General features: G+C 40.1%; 1 protein-coding gene across 4 annotated transcripts in view; it reads right to left on the bottom strand.

Annotated features, from left to right (window-relative positions):
- HEPACAM2 (HEPACAM family member 2) overlaps positions 1-23,899 on the bottom strand; it is a 217,815-nt gene that overhangs the window by 25,640 nt on the left and 168,276 nt on the right. For 2 of the 4 annotated variants that reach the window (XM_029588890.1, XM_029588891.1), the window contains exons 5-9: positions 8,605-8,730; positions 8,499-8,523; positions 8,342-8,379; positions 7,748-7,821; positions 3,826-3,941 (exon numbers count right to left, since the gene is read on the bottom strand). In XM_029588890.1, the coding sequence (XP_029444750.1) occupies positions 3,828-3,941; positions 7,748-7,821; positions 8,342-8,379; positions 8,499-8,523; positions 8,605-8,730 (377 nt within the window). In that variant the 3' untranslated portion in view covers positions 3,826-3,827. The remainder of the gene's footprint in view (positions 1-3,825; positions 3,942-7,747; positions 7,822-8,341; positions 8,380-8,498; positions 8,524-8,604; positions 8,731-23,899) is intronic. The other 2 variants (XM_029588892.1, XM_029588893.1) reach the window with 1 other exon arrangement.

Raw genomic sequence — 23,899 nt, 5'->3', positions numbered from 1 at the left:
GGCGACAATCTGGATGATACATCACTAACCGGCCACACGTGATTATGCAGTATCAGCAGAGTGGACACTTCAAGCTCCCAATGGGAGGATAGGAATAGGGCCATTTTGAAAATGAACACATTGAACGTGTATAGTGCCAGTTCACACACCAAGCTTTAGGGTACGTGATTGTTTGCCCTCACAAGATTAGCAGGCCTCTGCAGCATGGTGAGAAAAAGCCAGGCCCTGGGGCAATGACTTGCAGATGTAACTGTTCAAGCCACTTGTCATGGAAGTGATACTGTTGCCTCCCCCCCTAGCCACCCCCCATGTCCATGCCGTTTGCCACAAACACATAGCCAGAGACAGAATATACAAAGAAGCGTCTCTCTTACCTATGAGCCAACTGTCACCACAGAGGTCGTCCTCAAAATTTTCACCAGGTCAAATTGCCCAAGTATAAACGAATCGTGTGCGCCCGGGTAGCTGGCCACCATGTCAAGGATGCACATTTTAGCATCACAGAACACTTGCACGTTGATGGAGTGGAAGAGCTTTTTTTCACAATACATCTCCTCCCTCTGATGGGGTGGAATGATGGCCATGTGAGTGCAGTCGATAGCTCCAAGAACATTGGGAAAGTTTGCGAAGGCATAAAAGCTTCTCTTCAAGTCCATCAAATCCTGCCTGTCCCGAGGAAATGCTTTGTAGTAATTAATGTGGTCAGAGACTGCTGTTATGACCTGGTCCAGACAGTGGGAAAAAGTGGTTTGGGACATTCCCCCACGACCTCTACTGTCGTTTGGAAGGAGCCGGTTGTCATGAAATGCATGGTGGCCAACAATTTAGTGAGACCTGGCACAGTGTGGGACCTTTCGGTGACTGGATCCAAATCCCCTCGGATTTCTTCATATCATTCCAGAATAGCCCGAGAGCTGAAGCAATACCTGCAGAGCACATCATTCTCTGGCATGCCCAGCAAGGATACTCATGGATGAAAGATGTGCTCTCTGTATCTTCTCTGCTGTGGCCACCTGCGTGCCAGGTGCTGCCGTGGCTCAGCCTCCGGTGCAGGGACTTCCCTAGGAGGGCTTGGAACTGTCCTTGCCTGTTCTTGAGGTTGTTGTTCCACTTGTTGTCTGCAGCGAGCCTCCCGAAGCATCCAATATCTCCCAACAATTAAACTTGCCGCAAATATTATGGCTTTAGGAAGCTAGACCAGGTATTGGGGCAGGAAGGCCTGGTAGGTGTGTTCATTATAATTCCTCCTTTTATCGCATGCGATAATCGCTGCGATAATATCCGCGATATTGGCCACAGGAGCGCGATAAATAGTTTTTTCACCGTACCACAAAAAAAAAAAAGGTGTAGTCATTTCCCGCATTAAATCCTGTGATAGTGTGCGTAACTCCATCACACTTCGCACTACCAGTCCCTAATTTCCATTTATTGCGCCCAAACTCCTCCCACTTGAATACTCAAGTTTTAATTTGCATACGCATTTTGCATGCGATAATACCCTAATGCGAAATGATAAATGACCCAGATAGTTTGGGGAAATGGACCATGAAATGAACTTATATAGTATGTGCCCCAAATTATAAAACATAGCATACGTTTGTACCAAAGGTATCCTTTAAGGTACTTATAAAACACCTCTAATCATATTTATTTATTTATTTATTTATTTATTTATTTTGAATTTTTATATACCGATATTCTCGATACACATATCAAATCAGATCGGTTTACATTATAACAAAACAGTCGCGGTTAAGGCGTTACATTGAACAATGTGACTGAACAGTAGAACGTAAAAGTTATATAGTAATAAATGAATCATCGAACAGTTGTTTGAAAGACGTAACAGGATAAATAGGGTAAAGTAAAAATAAAATAATAGTAATACAAATAAAAGTAATACATAGAGCTGAAAACAAAAGTTCATGGTCGTAGAGTGAACTAATGCATCTACTAGGGTGTCTATCGTAACATGTGAACTGTCCAAATCAGGCGAAGCGGGCCCTAGGGAAGTGAGATCATGGGACTCATAGTGAGATCAAGGGTACCATAGTGAGATCATAGGTTCCATAGTGGACTGTTATGCCCTTTGCCCAGTGTCAGAGTGTTCTTGCGACTCCGGGAAGGCTTGTCGGAAGAGCCATTTTTTCAGGTGTTTCTTAAAAGTTTGATGACATGTTTCTAGGCGAAGCTCCGGAGGCAGTGAGTTCCAGAGGGTGGGCCCGGCTGTAGAGATTGCTCGTTTTCTTAAAGAGGTTTTTACCAGAGGAGCATAAAGAGATCCTTCGTAGGCGTGTCTGATAGGTCTTTGTGATGTGTGAAGGCGGAGTTGCGAGCTTAAATTGAGATGGGCAGTGCCGATAATGTCTTTGTGGATCATCATTAACGTTTTGAAGGCGATCCTGGATTTTATAGGGAGCCAGTGAAGGCCACTTAGAATCGGTGTGATGTGGGCTCTTTTATTTGAATTAGTGAGTATCCTCGCCGCTGCATTCTGGACCATCTGTAGGGGTTTGATAGTTGTGGTAGGAAGGCCTAGGAGGAGAGAGTTGCAGTAGTCTAGCTTTGTAAGAATGATAGACTGGACTACTAAGCGGAAGTCGCTGAAGTGCAGGAGGGGTTTCAGATTTTTGAGCACTTGAAGTTTGAAAAAACATTCTTTAGTAGTGTTAAGGACGAAGGATTTTAAGTTGTATAGATTGTCGAGTCACACCCCTAAGTCTCTGACCGAGGGGGAGTGGTTGATGAATGATTTTGCGAATTGGGTTGCGCTATGGGAGTTGATGAGAGTGTGATTTTCGTCTGGCGAGATGATGAGGATTTCAGTTTTATTTGAATTGAGGATAAGGTTCAAGCTGGAAAGCAAAGTATTGATAGACTGTAGGCAATTGTTCCAGTGTGACCAGGTTTTTTTGCAGGGATTCAGTGATAGGAAGGAGTATTTGAACGTCGTCAGCGAAAATGTAATACTTTGTTTGAGGCTGGAGAGTAGGTGGCAGAGTGGTAGCAGATAAATGTTAAAAAGTGTGGGGGAGAGTGATGATCCTTGTGGGACTCCTCGGTTTGATTTGATTGGGAGTGATTCTTTGTTATTGATCCTGACCTTGTAGAATCTATTCTCCAGGAACGATTGGAACCAGCTATGTGCTTCTCCTTGAATTCCTATATCAGATAGCCGTTCCAGTAGGATGGCATGATTAACCGTGTCGAATGCTGCAGATAGGTCGAGAAGGGCGAAAAGGTAAGGTTGTTTTCTTTCAAGATTGAGAAGGATGGTGTCGGAAAGCGAAGAAAGTAATGCTTCCTTATTTTGTGATTTCCTGAATCCTATATATATCTTTATAACTGTTGATTGGAAGTGGAAGTGTATATCTTAATTAAGAAGAATAACACACTACTATCATGGGAAAATCTCAATGTAACATTTATATTACTCTGTTCTCTCTTTTCACAACAAAGCACAAAATCTACCCTGCCCTCTATACGGAGTAGCAAGAAATAAATATTTGCTAGCTCCTGCTTTTACAGGCATTATTAAACTGTAGGTCGAGGACATGGCTTTCCCTTATTTAATATAAACAGATTTGGAAGTTTGATTTCAGCTCTGTTCTATGATAAACAATGGGAGGTTTGTTTTTCTCAACAAACCATATACAATGGCTATTGAAGCTAGAGATTGTGAATGCTTCCCACTTTTAACCTTATTTGTTAGAAATAGGAAAATGTGGCCTATATGAATAAAAATAAAAACATTCTAGTCCATGCAGCAAATACAGTATAAACAGAAATGGAGGGCTTTGATATCAACCAAATACTTTGACTTACTTTCAATGGTCCGAACAAGACTGCTCAGGAATATGCTGGATAACTTCATAGACTGTGCCATGTACATCATATGACTGGACAAAATCAGAGCAAGAAACATATTTATTACTTGGTACCTGATAGAGAGAAAAATAGCAGTTTGGTTATGATGCGTAAAGATGGAAAAAAATCAAAGAAAGCAAATGGAAAAGGCTGTTCAAGTTAGAATTTTGCTCACTAATGGGCTGATACAGTAAAAATCGCGGGAAAGCGGGCAAGCGCCTGCTCTCTCGGCACACGCACAGGACACTCTCCTGTGTGCATGATACAGTAAATTTATTTATTTAAATGAGGGTCCGCGGCAAAAAGAGGCGCTAGGGACATTAGCGCGTCCCTAGCGCCTCTTTTTGGACAGGAGCAGCGGCTGTCAGAGAGTTTGACAGCCGACGCTCAATTTTGCCGGCATCGGTTCTCAAACCCGCCGACAGCCACGGGTTCGGAAACCAGACGCCGGCAAAATTGAGTGTCCGGTTTTCAACCCGCGAGCCGCGGGCCCATTTTAAATTTTTATTTTTTACTTTTTTTTAACTTTTGGAGCCTCTGACTTAATATCGCCGGCAGAAATTAACACCTACCTTTGGGTAGGCGCTAATTTCTTAAAGTAAAATGTGCGGCTTGGCTGCACATTTTACTTACTGTATCGCGCAGGAATACCTAATAAGGCCATCAACATGCATTTGCATGTTGCAGGCGCTATTAGGTTCGGGGGGGGGGGGGGGGGGGTTGGATGCGTGTTTTCAACACGCTACTACCCCTTACTGAATAAGGGGTAAAGCTAGCACGTCAAAAATGCACGTCCAATCGTGGGTTAACAGTTTGCTCCGTCGGAGTGCACTGTACTGTATCGGCCTGTAAGGAGGTAATTTAAAAAGGAGTTACATGTGTAACTGTAACATACTATCATAGCAATTTAAAAAAGTAATTTATGCGCATAAAATGCACTTACACATGAATATCCTATGGACAATTCACTGGCATATATTCTAGCAATTTTCAAAAGTCCACTTACATGGGTAAAGTGCATTTATATGTAGAAAATCCAATTATAAGCATGTAAATGATTTTTTTAAATCAGGCCCATAGGGTCTTTGGGTCTTTTTCAGTTTTACTTTAAAAATAAACTCTTGGAGTGCCATTCTTAAAATATATATATATTGCATGACTTTCTATTAGCTGGCAAGGGACGTGTAGACCAGATTTGTATTCACAGCATTTTAGAATGAGCTTTTCAATAGAATTTACGGGAAAATGTCTACAAAATGCACAAGGCTAATTTTGGTCTCATCACTCTCTTACTGGGATTCTAAAACATCGAAATAGAGATTAATTGTGTGTTTATGCATTGGGCATTCACTTTATTTTGTGTGCACTGTTTTTTGTTTTGTTTTGTTTTTTTTCATTTCAAAAGGAGCCACCACTAAGCATTTCTGCCTACAATGATCTATGAATTATCATCTGAACAGGTACCACAAAGGTCTTACTGCCTAATACTGCTGCTAATGACTTCCCTGTGTATTGCCTTTATTTATTTGTATTGCATTTGCATTTCTATAGCACTTCCATACCAAAATATAGCGAGAAAAGCAAATATGAAGCAAACACAGATACAAATCAAAGTCAAGATCTGAGTCATCAACAAACATTACATTATTTAAATTTTCAATGGTTCCCTTCTCTAGAACATCTCACAATACAAACATTATCCCAGCAGAACATAAATCAATGGAAATGATGAGAGTACAAATAATGATGGAGATGGCGGAAAATGTTAATTAGTGTAGGTGGGTCTTGAATCTACTGTGCACCTGGAGAAAGAAGGAATTTTGACTTGGATTTGGATTTAATTACCCGCCTCTCCAAACCCATGCTCAAGGCACATAGCGATCAGGTACAGTAGGCAGGTCCCTTCCTCAGAAGGCTTACAATCTAAATTGGTACCTGAGACTTTATGGTGGAAATGTAGTCCAACTGAAGTTTGAGGGGAGTGGGGTCAAGAAAGGGAAAGCAGGAAAACATGAAGATGTCTGATGAGAAGCAGGAGAATGATAAGTAATTTGGACCAAGAAGTGAAAGAGACTCAGGAGGAAAGGTTAAGGTGGAGTCAGGACAAACATTGTGTTATACTTCGACATAACAAATTTAAACAAGAAGCTATTTAATGAAACGTTAATAAAGAGAGACTAAGATAGGAGAAACATGAGCATTGAGAAATACACATGATTTCAGTTCTATAATTGTAACGAAGTTAGAAAGGTAGATGGTAGAATATGGAAAAGATAACCAAAATATCATTTGTATGGTTTAAACAAGGTAGAATTAGTGGCTGCGTGCAAATGTATCGAACGACAAATGAAAGAAAATTGTGGGGTTTTTTTGAATGTTAATGAATATCTAATGCTTAGTACAGAGCGAAATTTAAAAGAAATAAGCCATGTGATAAATACATTTCTGTCAGAAGATATAACAAAGAGGAGAGAATGAGTTGAATGAAACCTGGAGGAAGGGCAGGTATGGTAGGTGAATGTGAAAAATATGTACTTCTGTTTATGAAGGATTCAGTTGGAGGACACATAAGGCTGTCCAGTAAGAAACAGCAGCAAAGCACAGAGTGGAGGTCAGATATCCGTTATCTGATGACAGATGTTTGCCATCATTAGCACAGGAACAGTTAAAAAGAGGGATGAATGAATGAATGTATCGAATGTACAGATGGAGAAAATAAGTGGGGTTACAAAGAAATCCCCGGGGAACTCCAGCAGAAACGTGGAAAGCAGCATTTGCCATTGAACATTAGTTGTGGAAAGGAGGTGATAAAAGTGTTCAGCTATCCCTGCTTTAAAACGAGGGTAGAGACCTGGTGATAAGAGAATGGTCACAAATAATTGGTACTAAGAAAGAGTTGCTAAAAAAGAAAGTAGTGTGAATGGGGAACTGGGGATATAGTTAAGAGAAGATGAGACTGATAATGGAAAGATTAAGTAAATCACAGAGAGGTCCATATGTAAATGATTTGTAATCAGATTTTCCCCACACAAATCTGGCTCTTTAAATTTATCCTCTCCCTTTGGTCCAGATAACTTCGTCTGAACAAAACATTTGTGGGGACAAAGTTACCCAGACAAAAAAGGGATGGGGCTGGAGGTGAGGTGAGGGTGGGTTAACATACTTAGCCAGATAGCACCATATTGAGCATTATCTGGCTAAATTTGTACAGAAGAGTTATTCTCTCAAATAACAGGTCTAGTTATCTGGATAACTGTACCTGGATATTCAGCAGGACACGTCTCTGGATAAATTCTACTTAACATCTGGGTAAAGTTATCAGGATAAATTAGCCCTTCAGCGGGGATTTGAATATGGCCCGTCGTCTACTGTAGTGTGCATACATATGTACCAGAGGGAACACAAAACAGAAGAATGTACATTGAAAGTAATAAGCAACTGGGAATGATCAAAGTGAGTATGACTGAAAGGTTGTTTGGCAGAAGTAAGGAAAGCAGTATTCCTTGATGCAACTGATTCTACAAGTGACTGAATGGAAAGGATATGTGACTCTGGCAAGCTACAGGGAAGGACATTACTGAAATGTGACAAATACTGAACAACTGAAGCCAATAGAACTTGATTACATGGAGTACATTGATGAAATATTAAAGTGCAGTTGTCTTATAACTGATCCCATGCACCAAAAATCACTATGGAAAGGTGAATAAGTAGTATTTATGATTATCGGCAATACCAATTTCTGGAAGGAGGTGCTTGGTTCATTTTTTTGAGAAAGCTATATAAATAACTCCTTTTAAAATCTCAGTTGACTTACTGACAAAGTTTCAATCCTTGACTAACATAAGTAGAAGAACTGAATACTGAAAAGCAGGCATACCTTTGGAGGCACTGAATTGTCTGGGAAAGAAACAAATTCATAAATTCCAAAGTCATCCAGAGCATCTTCATGACCTAACATGGAAATGGATATGTTAATTAAAAAAAAACAAGTTGAAGTGCGTTTGATGTACTAGATATGGTTTTCTGTTTTGTTTTGTTTTTTACTTTGATGTTTTATATTTTTATTTGTAAATTATAGATTGTAAGAAGGCAGTATAATCAAGATTATTCACCTAAACTAAACTTAAAATAAGAGTACGTACTTGTATTTTTTTAAAGTCTTTATTTAACAACTTTTGTCAGCGTACATAAAATCTTAGTATAGCCCTATTACATGTCTTATAACTATTTGAAAATAACAGTCACATATAGATGCAGATATCTGCATAAATGAAAGTACAGCGAAGTTAAAGCAAATAAACTTTACGCTAGCTACATAGAGACTACGCATGCACATAGAATTCCATATACGGGCCCCAAAAGTACTTGTATTTTTGTAAACATGAAACAGCAGTTATTTTCATAACAAATTTAATAATATTTTGCAGACACTACTATAACAAATATGTTAGATGTTACAAAATGTTCTTACCTGAAAATATCTGTGTTTTTTTGTACTCTGTTGCAGGCCTGAAACAATGAACATGCATTTCGGTTAGTTTGTGCCTCAGTGATTCAGACAACTGAGACACAATGAAACCTTCCCTGTAAGAAAGGCTGCGAACTGTAGGAATTAGAGAATATTCTACCTTCTCTCCAGCTTCTGTTGTATCACTGCAAAGAAAAGAAGTACTATCAAATATTTTTGTGATTGCATTTGAAAACAAAGCTTGAAATAGATTTATTTTAAAATACCTTTATGTAGGTGGTATCTTTTCCATAGAAACAAAAGGCTCATAGAGAAGATTAAAAACAGTGAAATTCCAGTTATTGCTGCTAAAGGTGACAAGGCATTTCCTTTCTGGACAAGCTTCTCATGATCTGTAGCAAAGGAGAGAATGACAGATGGTGTTAAGTTATAGTTCACAAATTTTACACTTCCTTTGTGACTTACATGTTTTTCAGGCAAAAGTGGAACAGTGATAAAGCCAACCATCAAAGGTAATAAGTCAATCAACAAAGGAAGGGTTAAACAGTTCAGAATGTCCATGTGAAGGAGCCTATAAGAAACTCCCTTAAACAATCTTAAGGGACCAGCCACAGGTATCTGGCCCGGTCCTCCTTAAGGACCAATACCGCAAGGGATTCTGGTCCAGAGGAGTTCCATCTAGCCTGGGTTAAGTTGACAGGGTTGAGAGGGGTTAGAGGGGCCTAGGAAGCAGAGAGAAAGCTACTGTATGCAAGGAAGTAAGGTGAGCAGTGTCCTTTGTTCTGACTCCTTAAGTGAAGGTGTGATGCCACATTAGTTTTGAGTTTGTTTCATTGTAAATAAAGTGCACTTAAGGAACAGCCAGAGTCTGCTTCCTGTTTCCTCTGGCTGTTATCAAGCCGCCTATTGCTCAAGCTACCACAGTCCACCATAATTTCAAAAGGTTTTAACCATTTATTAAGTGATTTTATGATATGTGAGCAATACATCAATCCTTTTTGCAAGTCAGGTTAAAACCATTTGAAATTGTGGTGGACTTTCTGAACTGTTTAACCCTTCCTTTGTTGAATGACTTATTACATTTTTTTAAACACAATCTACAACTCTTCTCATATGACAGCAGCCTGTACATGCACGTACAATATAAAACCTTAATGATTTTGCACACCCTAGTTTACAGTAACAACACATCATGGCTCTCTGCATCATTATATATCTACATCCCATGCAGGAATCTCCGCTTTACAAATAAACTCTTACTCCAAGTTCCTTCACCTAAACAACCAGATTAGTTTCCACCAGGGAATGTGCATTTTCCATAGCTGGACCCATACTTTGGAATTCAAGACCACCCGAAATGCAATTAATACAAGATAAAAACATATTCAAGAAAGCCCTCAAACATCACCTATTTCTCCAAGCCATTCCCAATTTATGTAATTCCTGATATTCTATTTAGTCTCTTGTTTTATTATATGTTTTGTTCAATTTATGTTTTAATTTATTTATATTTGTTTGTTTTTATTTTAATCTAATGGTAATATGTATGTATCATTGTAATCCACCCCGAACTTTGGAGGGGCAGGCTATAAATACTTTTAAATAAATAAATAAAGTATGTTTCCAAATATATTATGCCAATTATAGTTAATTACACAACCTATACATTATGAGAGAGTGCTGGAGTATGATGCTTCTTAGGGGAGTTTGTATCAAAGATCTCACACACTAATCCTCTAGCAGGCACAGACAGGTCTGGTTTTCATTATATCTAAAATATATAAAATGACCATAAACTGCATGCAAATGAATCCTACAAATATTCATTCAGGATATCTTGAAAACCTAAGGTGATCATACAGCTGCATATCAAACATCTCAACCTCTGGTTCTCAGGTGTCACAAACAGGTCTTGCTATCATAGCAGGGTTGATTTAAAACAAATCTGAGCCCCCTAAATTTAGGAACCTAAATTAGGTCCCTAAGGCCAGGATCCATCATTCCTCGCGGAATGATGAATCCTGTGAAAAAGGGGGCGGGCCTTCGAAAGGCCGCAGCCGTTTGCACTGTGGCAGTGTGATTTTGCCGGCCACGGTGGGGCTGGCTGCAGCCTTTTGCAGCGAATAGCGACACCGTAAAAGGTGTAGCTATTCGCCTTGCTACTGCCGGCAATAATGTTCCTCACATTATCGCTGGCAGCAGTGCCGCAGCCGACTCCTCCCCCTCCCCACCACGACTCCTCCCCTCCCCCTAATTTGCATTATATCGCATGCGATAAGGCCCTAACGCACGCGATAAAGTTTTAGTAAATAACCCCCTAAGTTAGGTACCTATTTTCAGCCAAACTGAGGCCCCTAAGTTTTCAGCTCAAAATTCACCTAAATGTAGGACTTAAATTTAGGCTTGCTATTCATTTACCTAGATTTAGGGACCTAAGTTAGGTCCCTAAATCCAATACGAATAAAAGAGATCACATCACCCCCATTCTCAAGCTCCTCCACTGGCTGCCTATAAAGCAAAGGATCCTATATAAAGTACTCACCGTAATTCATAAATCCATTCACAATATCTCTCCTCTTCAATTATGTAACCAACTACGCCCTCACTCCTCCTCTAGACCCATCAGAGGAGCATATAAAGGCACACTCTATGTACCTTCAACAAAATCCTCGCATCATAAACGTGCCATATCTACAGCAGGACCCATTCAATGGAATGCGCTCCCACCAGACATTCGGCTTGAGTTCTGCCACTCTTCATTCAAAAAAAAACTTAAAACCTGGCTCTTTAGCCAAGCTTTTCCAGGACCATGATCATCATTTTTTCCCCTCCAACCAGCAAGAACATATCTTCTTCACAAACCCCCATTTTCCATACCACTACCTACTTCGGTATCTAATCTCTTGCGGCAGGACACTTGAGACTTTCTCACTTATACGTTATAATTTTTATGCTCAATAAGACCTGTCAACTTAATTGTTTAAGTCTTTTTTTTTTTTCTCCTTTATCTTTTGGTCATCAATGTTACAACGTTATTGTTAAATTTTGAACTTATGTACACTGTTCCAAGTTTCATAACCTTGTTCTATGTAATGCCTTTTGGCAATTTTCATGTTCTGTTTCAATGTAAACCGATGTGATCTTTATTTCATATAGGAACACCGGTATATAAAAATCTAAAAATAAATAAATAAATAAATAAGTTATGTGCCTCATAGTGAAGATCTGTGCTACACTCCTAACTTGTTTTCCTCACTCAAACTCTGCCCCTATAGTCACTCATTTTTTAGGGACTCAGCCCTAGTACATTTTTAAAAGGGTCAGTTTAGCAGCCTAACTCCAAAGGTTAGGTACCTAAACCCTTTGAATATCATCCTCAGAAGGATTATATAGCTGAGTGTTAAAAAGAGACAGGCTGGAGCCAGTGCTGGGTTCACCCCATTCAACCCTACATTCCATGCATGCACTGGAGTAAAATCAGGACTTTCTCAGCCTTTCCCTTTTTGACACTGAATTATATGATCACTCTGTGAAAACAGGAACTATTTGTAGTCCTTGAAGACCAGACTTTGAATCTCTGAAAGTACTCTCACAATAGAACATGACATGGTAATATGATTCAGGTCTGCATAATAAGTCACTAAGTTGAACATAAACTGAATATTGAATAGTTACATTAATTATAATGTCACAGATTGGCAACATGAAGTTTTAATAGGGCAAAAGTACTCAACTTGCTCTTTGAGATCCACAAACAAGTCTGGTTAGTAAAATATCTTCAATGAATATTTGTAAAATATATTTATACAAGCCGTTAAGCCCGTTAAAACGGGCTACATCCCTCTGTCTCTCACCTCCCCCTCATTCTCTCTCCCCTCACTCTTCACCACCCCCTCCCTCCCTCACCCACTCCTCCCCACCCTCCCTCTCCTCTCACTCAGTCCCTCCCTCCCACTCAGTCTCACTCACTCCCTCCCCCCTCTCTCCCTCCCTCTCACTCACTCAGTCCCACTCACTCACTCAGTCCCACTCCCTCTGTCCTCTCCCTCCCTCCCTCTCTCTCCCTCAGTCCCACTCCCTCCCTCAGTCCCATTCACTCCCTCTCACTCAGTCCCCTCTCCCTCTCACTCAGTCCCTCCCCCCCAGTCCCTCCCCCTCACTCAATCCCTCCCTCCCACTCAGTCCCTCCCTCCCACTCAGTCCCTCCCTCTCACTCACTCAGTCCCACTCCCTCCCTCTCTCTCCCAGTCCCACTTCCTCTCACTCAGTCCCCCCTCTCCCTCTCACTCAGTCCCACTCCCTCCCTCTCACTCAGTCCCTCCCCCCAGTCCCTCCCCTCACTCAATCCCTCCCTCCCACTCAGTCCCTCCCTCTCACTCAGTCACTCCCTCCCACTCTCTCTCTCCGTCCCTCCCTCCCACTCAGTCCGTCCCTCCCTCTCTCTCTCTTCTCCCTCCCTCGCTCCTGGCCGCTACCGCCGCCCGCTGCCGCCGCCGCCATCGCCGCCCGCTGCCGGTACCGCCGCCGCCCGCTGCTGCCACTGGACGCCGCCATTTTTTTTCTTTCTGACGCTGGCTCAGACCGACGTGCTCGCCCGCACATGCGCGGTAGAGCTGGTCTCTACTGCGCATTTGCGGCACGTCGGTCAAGCTTCGTTTATCTAGTAAGATGCATTTGGTCTAAGAACATGGGTAATTTGCATATTTGTTATCCAAAAATCAGACCTGTTGTGGACTATTATAATAATTTACCTGAAATTGTTTCATCTCCAGGATTCTATGACATTTTATTGACCATAAGAGTAAAAGTAATTATTTCAATTATTATACTGTTAGGGGCACTGGCACATAACTGTTGACATTTAGTGAACTATTTCAGCATTGAGACAAGCTTTGTCACATCAAATGTTGGCTTGCTTTAAGATTAATGGGGCAAATATACTAAAATGTGATAAGGAAAATGCAATAATACTGTGGTATTTCTGGAGGGTATAAGTTGGAAAAAAATCTCATCACCTGCTATTGCATGCAAATTTCATCAAGTATGAAAGCATGCATCTGACAGGATAGTTTCTTGATATAGGGCCTCTGGTTGTGTTCTACCTGCAGCACCAGAGGGACAGGGAGAAGGGAAGAGAGAGCGAGAAGGAGAACAAGGAGACAAGTGAAAAAGGGAAAGAGGCCAGAAAGAACAAGAGAGATGGGAGGGAAAGCCTTAGAAAGTAACATTGGACATGCAGGTATCACAGAGGCAGGACTGATAGGCCTAGAACCACTCTGCTAGGTTTTTCTGAAGCAGAATTAATCTTCTGGTACAGACTGAGCTCAAATGTCATTATGGCTTTTACTAGATAATTAGAGATGATATTGATCCATTGATTGCCAGGTCTTATTTCATATCAGGCCTTGTCATCCTCTTGAGCTCTTTAAATTTTCTGGCCTCTGGGTCTTTTCAATCCATTGTGGTTGTAGTTGGTATTTCAGTCAAGTACTATAAGCCCTGCTGCCCTGAATTATAGTTATATAATTTTTCCTAATCAGAGGACATAATGGTAAGAACTCAAAAGAAGCATTCATGTCATCACCAGCCTATCTATTTTCTGCTGGAAGTGCATTTTAAAAGGAAAATGGCCTACTTAAGTCAGAAGCACTTTAATTTTATGAATGTGCAAGTGTTTGTTACATGCAGATGAACTTTCTGAATGTGGTGGTCAAGAACCCTGAGTTTTACCTGAATTCTTATATCTTTCATCGCTCCACCCTCTTTCAGCAATTTGAAAATTACATGTACGGCCAAGGATGGCTGCTGGGTGAGGATACTTTCTTTCTATTAGCACTTTATTTCCATGCATTCAGTGAACTAACATAGTGACCACTCTTCTTTATATTTTCATTTTATGTATTTTTACTGCCTTATCCCCATCTGCAAGAGCTATACCATCTCTATGCACATATGGTGACACCACAAATATTTCATGCTTTGAAGTGATCAAACTATTAGATTGGTAGAAACATACCATATGCACCCATACATTATTACATCATACTCTTTCTGTGGATTTCCATTAAAGCATAGCTTATTGTATCTGCAGCACTGGTAGTTGCCTAACCTAGATCTCCCTCACTTCTCTGTTTTTCGTTTCAAAGATGCCACAGAATATGGTTGTTGGCCATGGTTGCTCACTCTTGAAGTTTTAATAGGGCAGAAGTACATAGCTGCGGTCTTTCAGGATCTACAAACAGATCTGGATTGCAGAATATCTTCAATGAATGCTTGAACATTTTTAATGAAAAGGGTGGGAATTGATCTGATGTTATATATTTGTTAGGATGTAATTAGGATTAGATGATTTATTTGTGCAATAAAAATACATGAAAATGTATATTTAATTTTTTTGTATTTTCATTATGATTTATGAATTTTCATAGATTAATGAATTCTTATTTTTTTTGTAAGTGTTTCACATCTTAATGTGTTTCTCATGGATTAAGAGAATATGTAGTTTTCAAGCCATTTAATTTTCTTCCAGTTTGGATTCATCCTTTTGCTGAATAAAAAGAGATCAAAGAGATCAAGAAGAAAAGTTATCTGATAATTTATCGGACATAATAGAGAAATCTTTCGAAACTATGATTGAGGATCGTGCTTCGCTCTTGGTAACGTTTGTGCAGCAGGTAGAAAGAGATAAAATCCTTCAATTATATTTCCGCAAACAACAACTATTTTATGGAAAGCAAATTAGGATGTTTCCTGATATTACAAGAAAAATGCAGGAGAAGAGGAAAGCTTTCCTACTATTGAAAAATGAAGCAATTGCCAGAGGGGCTAAGTTTTATCTTAGATTTCCCTGTAGATGTATAATTGTATACCAAAATAATAGATATATTTTCATGGAAGAGGAACAGCTGAGATAGTATCTGGACTCCCACTCCTGATAACCTCGAGAAAGAGTTGGTAAAAAAAAAGGGAAAGGTGTAATATTTATGCAGTTTTTCTTTTATATAAGATTGTTATAATCTGCTGTAATGTGAGCCCTCCGAGAATTCCTATAATATTCAGATAGAATAATTTTCTTTTTGATTTGCAGATTTGGCTTTGTGTAGCATTGCGAATATGTGTTTTTTCTTTTCTGATTTTTCTATATGCATTGGTTCAATGTAATATTGTTTGAAATCAATAAAAATTAAATTAAAAAAAAATTATCTATTCACCATGCTGCTGAATAGTGTTCTCATTATTTTCCATGAAAAAGTATCCACATGAAAAGCAGTACCTCTTCAAATAAAAATGAACGTAGTTTGAAAGCAAAAATATGTCTGTGCTTTCAGTTTGAAAACTGGTGCAAAATTCATCGGTAAAAAGTATTCACGAAGTTTGTTTCAAACCAGTTTGAAAATTGCTGTTTTAGGCCTAGACTTATCAAACTGCACTAAATATTGCAGGTGATAGGAAAAGGGGTGTGTTTTATGGTAATAGTCTATTGCAAGGTGTGTTATCTTTGCAGTAATACCTATGTGAAGTGCTAAGTTGTTAACTTTTTGCACTTTGTAGTAATACCTACATAATTGTATTTTCCTACCTGCAAAGTGCTTATTTTACCACTGGGGGGGGGGAGGGGGAAAGAGAGAGAGAGACTGAGAGAGAGAAACTATCTACAATGCCCCTGTAGTAGTTAGCTATTTATGCTACTATAGGAGGTCCACCTAGTAATTCGAGGTGAGGTTCAGGTAGTAGTGTAGGGGTTAGGGGCCACATTTACATGCAGAGTGAGACATACGAACAGAACAGTGCACACTTGTGAAGATCTGATGTCCTTCGAAATGAGGAAACTCACACAGTGATGAGATTTGTACAAAGTTCTCTCAACCTAGGTTGATGAACTTTCTACCTGCGTAACATCAAGCTAGGTTGAGAGAACATTGTACAATCTCATCGTTGTGTGAGTTTCCTCACTCCAAAGGTCATCAAATCTTCACAAGAGTGTACTGTTCTGTTCGTACGTCTCACTCTGCAAGTCAAAGTGGCCCCTAAACCCTACACTACTACCTAAACCTCACCTTGAGTTACTAGGTGGGCCTCCTATAGTAGCATAAATAGCTGCTTACTATGGTGCTACTCCCAGAGGCTCTCTCTCTCTCTCCCCCCTTTTCTCCCAAAATGGAATGTTTGAATAAATTTCAAATGTATTATAGGCAAATTGCACAGCTTAACACAATTAAAAAGGTGTAGTTATTTTCGGTGATATTGTGAGTTATGGCTTTGCAAAGCCAGCCCACTTTTATGGAAATCCTGTCCGACTCCTCCCCTTTTAAAAATTTGAATTGCACCATGAGTTATGGTGTTTTTCGCATGCAAAAACGCCTTAACGTGATTTGATAAATGACCCTGTTATTTAGACAATAAAATAAACAAAGAGTAACAACTACTTGTCAAATGTTGTACACTTCTGAATGTATAAGGCACAGTGTTCTAACCTTTTTAAACAAAGGGTTATCCCTGGAGTATCTATAGAAAAACATGATTGTCCTATGTACTGCAAAATCTCCTTAGATGGTACCAACAGTCTGCAACAGGGGTGCTGCAGTGAAGAGGTCATGAGATTCCATTATATCTTCAGATGAGGATGAAGCAGTTGAGTGGTAAGTTTCTCATAGAAGGGAAAAAGTAGGAACTAGGACGGATGGTTAGGAGGCAGTCTTTTTCCACCAAAACCTGGATCGCTCTATCAGGCCTTTCCACCTCTGATCTGTGGCCCTCCAACATGGGTGTTCCTGTGTGGCATGAATGAAATGGATGCAGTGCAAGAGATGGGAGTAGATTTCAGTGGATGAGGTATACAGTGATGTTGGGTCACCTGAAGTCTGTTCACTGGTATATGACAAAGATCATTGCTGTCCTTTTATTTCATCTCATTTTTACACTTTTATACCATGTTCCTTCATAAATGTGGTTTTCATCAAAGATAAATTCAATAATAAATTTAGATCAGCAATAAAATTCAATAATTAATACACTAGCATTCCCTAATATACAGAGATAGCCCATCCCCAACTCTCACTGAGGCACAAGTTAACCTGTAATACATACTACAACAATTAACAATTACGATTACAGGTAAAACTCACAAAATATCCATCCCACTGCTGAGCCAAAACCCATAATATTCCAAAGGTGGAGCCCCAAATAAACACAGTATCTTCGGTCCAAAAGCAAATGACTAAAATGTCATCTCATCCCATTGATGTGATTCATCTATGAAAGACATCAGCAAGCATTCTGAGGCTAGAAGATGAACAGCAGTCTGGGCATGGATAGCTTCATTGAGGTTACCTTGTTTTAGTTAAATGCTGATTACTTTCCTTAGACCTTTGTTGAAACTTATCCCTCCTGGTTCCCCAGACAAGGGCACAAAGTCAGTGATGAAACAGCCTTTCAGTTTCAAAACATAACATTTATTAATCCACAGAGAAATCTATAATCGCCGGCAGGTTTTCATGCATGCATACAAAGAGTAATAGCAGAAACTGAAGGAAAAGCAAGATTTGCATGAAAAACCTGCCGGCGATTTTAGATTTCTCTGTGGATTAATAAATGTTATGTTTTGAAACTGAAAGGCTGTTTCATCACTGACTTTGTGCCCTGTCTGGGGAACCAGGAGGGGTAAGTTTCAACACCTTTAAAGCCCTCACACACTGCCTCCAGTCATTGCTGCCCCAATACTACTGGGTGTTTGTAGGGGAGGTATGGTTGGAAGACATGGCCCTCCTGAGTTAGGGCTGGCAGATTCCTTGTTAGCATCAATGGGATGGATATGCCAGTTCTCCTCCTTGCAGACTCTTCTGACAGGATGTCATGTGAGAACATGGGTCAATCATCCTTGGGGTATATGACACAGCCTCCATCATGAAACAATCACCTCCCTGCTTTGATTCCAGCTACACAGTGGCAGAGATGTGGTCCATTGGCATGGATTTTCTTTGGGAGTTCAGGGTGCTCTTTGTGAACCCTTTTGACCTGGAAAAAAGTTATAGAGATGAGTAAAGTTTGTTGCTGGAACACAGGACTCCCTTTCACTTCCATCAGAAACGTGAAACTGGGGAGGCCTAGTGGCTCAGTGGCAGTGTTGTGCACTGCCATGCAGAGACATATGGGCCTGATTTCTGGCTCTTTTGTTCTCTGGGTCAACTATAGGGGCAGCATTCACAGTAACTGTGGGGGAAGGAGTCATGGTCATCATGCAAAGGTGCCATCTAGTGGCTAAGTTTAGGGCACATGATTGCAGGGTTCCAGAAAGGCCTTGGTACATGGCCTCAGCTGAGGGTTTCACCGCAATAGCTGGATTAAACTTTGTTGGAAGGAGATATAAAATATGAATGAAAATTCATAGTGCCGGAGTCCAGCCCCAGTTCTTTTTAAACTGAAAGCCCAAAAAGGAGGAGGAAACTTTGGGTGAAAAAGAAATGTGGGGATAATCTACAACAAAATCCCAACCCTGAAACATCCATGCTAGTGCCCCACCAAGTCCCCAACCTTCCTAAAAGACCCTGCCCCAAATTTGTCCCCTATCAAATAGTCTCACCCTCTAGGCACCCACCCAGGCCAAATGTTCTTCCACCTGCTAGGTCCGTAACCTCATACAAGCTTGATAGGCAGGTCTGGATCCATTACCAACCATGCAGAGAAACTATAGGACTCTCTGTGTGCACTTTATTTGTGTTCTGGTAATGCAGGTAACTCACCAACTTGCCCATGATGTACTGCTGATGCTAAATCCATGGACTCTGCAAGGCCAACAGGACATCTGGACCCAAGGTACTGCTCTGGGGTGAATGGGAAAGACATTGCTACCCCCTGTCTTCCTCTGATAGTCATACATCTTTGTGCACTTTTCTTGGAAGCCACTCCTAATGCCTGATATCAGTGTTTAACTCGTTTCATTCTCCTGGTCTGCTGATGTCAGATACTATTAGTTTCCAAATGAGCATCTTTGCTGCCAGGGAATTTCTTGCTGAATCTCTCCCAACGAGCACATTGTAGTTTTTCAGTATCATTTCCAATATATGGTCATTTTCTTCTTTAGTGAAGCAAAATACCTGCTAGCGTGGTCATGCACTTGCCTCTAGTGCTTGCTCCAGTTTCTGGATCTGTTACTTCATCAGCTCTTTAGCACTTTCCTCCTCCTCAACCTCTTCCTCCTTTGCTTATGGATATGAAAATTGTATCATCTTTTCAAAAGCACAAACAAGTAAGTACTCACCACATATTTTAGGATTTCAGGGTTTGGAGGTGGGAGCTGTCCTAATTATTTCCTTCTACTCACCTCCCATTCTGGTACAGCTGCTCCTTGCCTATGCCTTACCTCTCACCCCCACCCAACTCTAGCCAAAGTATTGCATTAGTAACATTGCCCTGGCTCAAAAAGTCAAACTCTATACTCATCAACCAGAGCAACTAAAATATAATTAACCCAGTCTGTAGCCCAAATGTATGTAAAATATTGTCATGAATATCTCTTGTCAATAATTTGCAAACCAAGTCTAATTGTGGGTCTTGAGAGCCAAGTTTGGGGAACTACTGCCCCAACCCAGAGCCCCTCTTTCAAACTCCCTCTTCTTTTTATTTCAGCACCTTTTTCTATAATATACTTGTAAGTAACAGACTATCTGCCCATTAAAAGCAGTGTGCCAAGGTTTTGAAAAAACTTAAGCACATATTTAATTACAAATTCTGATGAACTGCTGCAGCTGTGTTTGCTTTTTTTCTCTTACCAGTGATAATTACAGTTTTTTTTATTTGAGACTGCATTGTTTTATGCAGAGCTGCAACAAACAGTAACTTCTATCCAAGGTGTCTGAAACCATAGAGATTTCACCTGTGCTGGCAGACTTTGGTTGCCTCTTAACAATAAACACCTACCACCCCTGTGTGCTTTAATAATAATAAGTGATTAAGCTCCGTATGCAGGTAAAACTGGTTTGTTAAACTTTCTGAGAAGCTGATAAACTTTAACCATAAGCTACTTTATTCAAAGAACTTGATTGATCTCTTAATTTTGAGTTCACTATAACTAGAAAAATGCAATAAACACACAGATTTTCTGTGAATAATTGTGCAGAGCAGAATAAAATTATATCTCTGTGCATCGGGCTGTAATGCAGGATGACAGGACTCAGTATACCATCTGTGCACATTCCCCATCATAGCTGCTTTACAATTTCTAACTTCATGAATAAGAACATAAGAAATTGCCATGCTGGGTCAGACCAAGGGTCCATCCAGCCCAGCATCCTGTTTCCAATAGTGGCTAAACCAGGCCACATGAAACTGGCAATTAACCAAACACTAAGAAGATCCCATGCTACTGATGCAATTAATAACAGTGGCTATTCCCTAAGTAAACTTGATTAATAGCAGTTAATGGACATCTCCAAGAACTTATCCAAACCTTTTTTGATCCCAGCTACACTAAGTGCACTAACCACATCCTCTGGCAACAAATTCCAGAGCTTTATTGTGCGTTGAGTGAAAAAGAATTTTCTCCGATTAGTCTTAAATGTGCTACTTGCTAACTTCATGGAATGCCCCCTAGTCCTTCTATTATTCAAAAGTGTAAATAACCGAGTCACATCTACTCGTTCAAGACCTCTCATGATCTTAAAGATCTCTATCATATCCCCCCTCAGCCATCTCTTCTCCAAGCTGAACAGCCCTAACCTCTTCAGCCTTTCCTCATAGGGGAGCTATTCCATCCCCTTTATCATTTTGGTTGCCCTTCTCTGTACCTTCTCCATTGCAATTATATCTTTTTTGAGTTGCGGCGACCAGAATTGTACACAGTATTCAAGGTATGGTCTCACCATGGAGCGATATAGATGCATTATGATATTTTCCGTTTTATTAACCATTCCCTTCCTAAAATCTTCAGGATGATCAAGTGAATTCCATGAACTTCTTTTAAAAGAAAATCACAAAATGAGAAGTGGAATAAAAAAAATTTGCTTAGGGTCCTAAAAACATCAAGCATGGATTTCATCAGATTGGAAAATTCACTTAATTTTTTTTTTTAGGATCCAAAACAAAAGTTTTCAAATCCACTTAGGACTTTTCAGACACACTTTGGATTGTCCTTTCCTTTGGATCCACTAGAAAAATCCACTGTCTTTGCCCGGAGGATCTTAGGAAAATCTAAATTTCATTTTGAACTTGAGCTAAGCTGATAGTCATATAATTTGAGCATGACCTCAAATTGTTTGCCAATTAATGGTAGAGGCCTGCTATAGAGAAAGAACAGCACTATATAGCACAAGAAATAGACTGTAGGGGTGGGCAGAAGAAAAATATTCAGTTTATTCATTCATTTTGAGGGCACTTTCATTCGGTTCATTAGTTTAAAATCAAAATTTAATTTATTTGTTTTATTTGTTTATTTGTTCATTTGTTTACAATTAAAATCTACGGGGGAAGCACTGCAGCCTAGTTTGGGATCCAAAATGAGAGTTTTTTCAATTCTAATAAAACTGGTGGGTAATCATCATCAGAAGGGTGAAGGCATTCCAACACATTAAGACCATGTCAACGTGGCAGCAATGGTCATATGATTATTCTAAGACACTGTAAAAGGGCAAAGGGGTATAAGCAGTGACAGGAATTCTCCAAGACACCATCAGAGAAGCAAAGAAGCAGCAAGAGTGGGAAGAACACCCAAAGCTTCAAAAGAGGGCACCAGCAACAATTGCATCAGCATAAGAAGCAAAGTGGTACCAAGATGGCATCAACATTTAGTTGAAGGTACTATGAAGGGGAAATAAAGCAGAAAAAGTGGTAGGAAAAACCCCAAGGCACTGATAAAAGGACAAAGCAGCACCAAGAATGGCATCAACACACCAAGGCACCCTGAGAGAGGCAAAGCAGATTCCCACAGTGGCAAGAACACCTCAAGCTGTAGAGTCTGGGGGATAACATCAAGGCAGAGTGACAGCAAGATCCTCCAGGTGCAAAGTCTGGGTATGGCAGCAATGCTGAGTGGAAAAAAGAACCCAAAGGTATAGGATAAGGGATATAGCAGCAAGGCAGAGTGCCATTAGAGATGTCTGTCTTCCTGTTGAAACACTTGCCACTTATCAGATTTAGTTGAAGAGAATGATCACTTTTGTGACATAAGCTTTTATTACATTCCCTGCTTGAAACTGATCTTGCTGCTGGATGGAATTTTGGGTTTCTTGTGAAATTTATATGTAAATGGTGTCTCATCAGTGGGACTTTCCTGGTAATCTGTGAAGTTTGCTTTATTAAGAAATCTTATTCCATATTCTGTAGCTGACTGTTAAGTATCCCATACTTGAAAAGAACATTTTAGATCTCCAAGAGGGGTTGAAGTCTAATCTTTCCTCTAATAGTCACATAGCTGTTCAATCCAAAGGCTCATGAAGTTTGTCTAGGGCATTGTTTCTCAATCTGGTCTTAGAGTATCCCTTAGCCAGTCTAGCTTTCAGGATATCCACAATGAATATGCATGGGAGAGATTTATATGCCCTCCCTTCATTGCATGTAAATCTACCTTATTCATATTCAATGTGGATATGGTGAAAACCAGACTGGCTGGAGGTACTCTAGGACCAGCTAGAGAAACTTAGGTCTGGAGGAAAAGCCTAGGCATACCTTTTTGCCTCTTTCTCAAGATTCCCTTTTGAATGGCTACTGTCCAAGATTTGGAAAATACAGATTGTGGCATGGCCTGAGTAGGGAGCAAGGCCCATGTAATTTACATAGCATGCATTCTGCACCAATATCAATTTCTGGGGATGATTCAATCTGTTCCAAGATCTTCTAAAACTCATAAATTTCAAACCAGATTTTTGTTAATTAAGGATTTCATATATTGACTTATTTTTTTTTACTAACAAAAAACCCTAAACCTATTAATATTCCTATAATGATTGGCATGGAAGTGAGCCCTTTGCTCTGTGGTGTAGTTGACGCAGCCTTGTAGGTGAACATATGAGGCCTACACTGGCAGCTTATTTATTTATTTATTTGAAATTTTTTTATACCGACATTCATGTAAAAATACATATCACATCGGTTTACATCGAAACGACTTTGGAAAAATATTACATTGAACACGGGTTACATCGAACTGGGACCAAGGAAATTTAAATAAAATTGTTGACAATTTTGGGAAAGAAACGTTACAACAAACCTGGGTTAATCGAACTGGGCCCAAGGATATTTAAATGAGACTTCTAAAATATTCTTTAATTAAGGAAGTAAGTGGTGAACGAAAGAGAAAAGAATTACTTATAAGACAGAGGAAGGGTAAAGATCTAGTATAAGGGGGGGGGGGGGGGGTGAGGAGAGTTTATGGAAATTTAACAAGAAGGTTACAAAAGGTGTGAATGCGCCCTGTAGTGGGACAGTCTGGAGCTTCACCTATACCAGCCACCTCCTCTGGAGGTTGAGCCCTTGGGTTCTGGTGTCTGACAGGACTTACGGTGGTTCCTAAGGGTGGAGGAGAGAGCAGAAAGTCCAAGGTATGCTGGAGTCAAGACAGGCAGCAAGCTG

The sequence above is a fragment of the Rhinatrema bivittatum genome, chromosome 2 (genome assembly GCF_901001135.1).
Source record: "Rhinatrema bivittatum chromosome 2, aRhiBiv1.1, whole genome shotgun sequence".
Taxonomy (NCBI): Eukaryota; Metazoa; Chordata; class Amphibia; order Gymnophiona; family Rhinatrematidae; genus Rhinatrema; species Rhinatrema bivittatum.
Note: the sequence above shows the minus strand (reverse complement) of the source record. Positions and strands in the feature narration are given on the sequence as shown.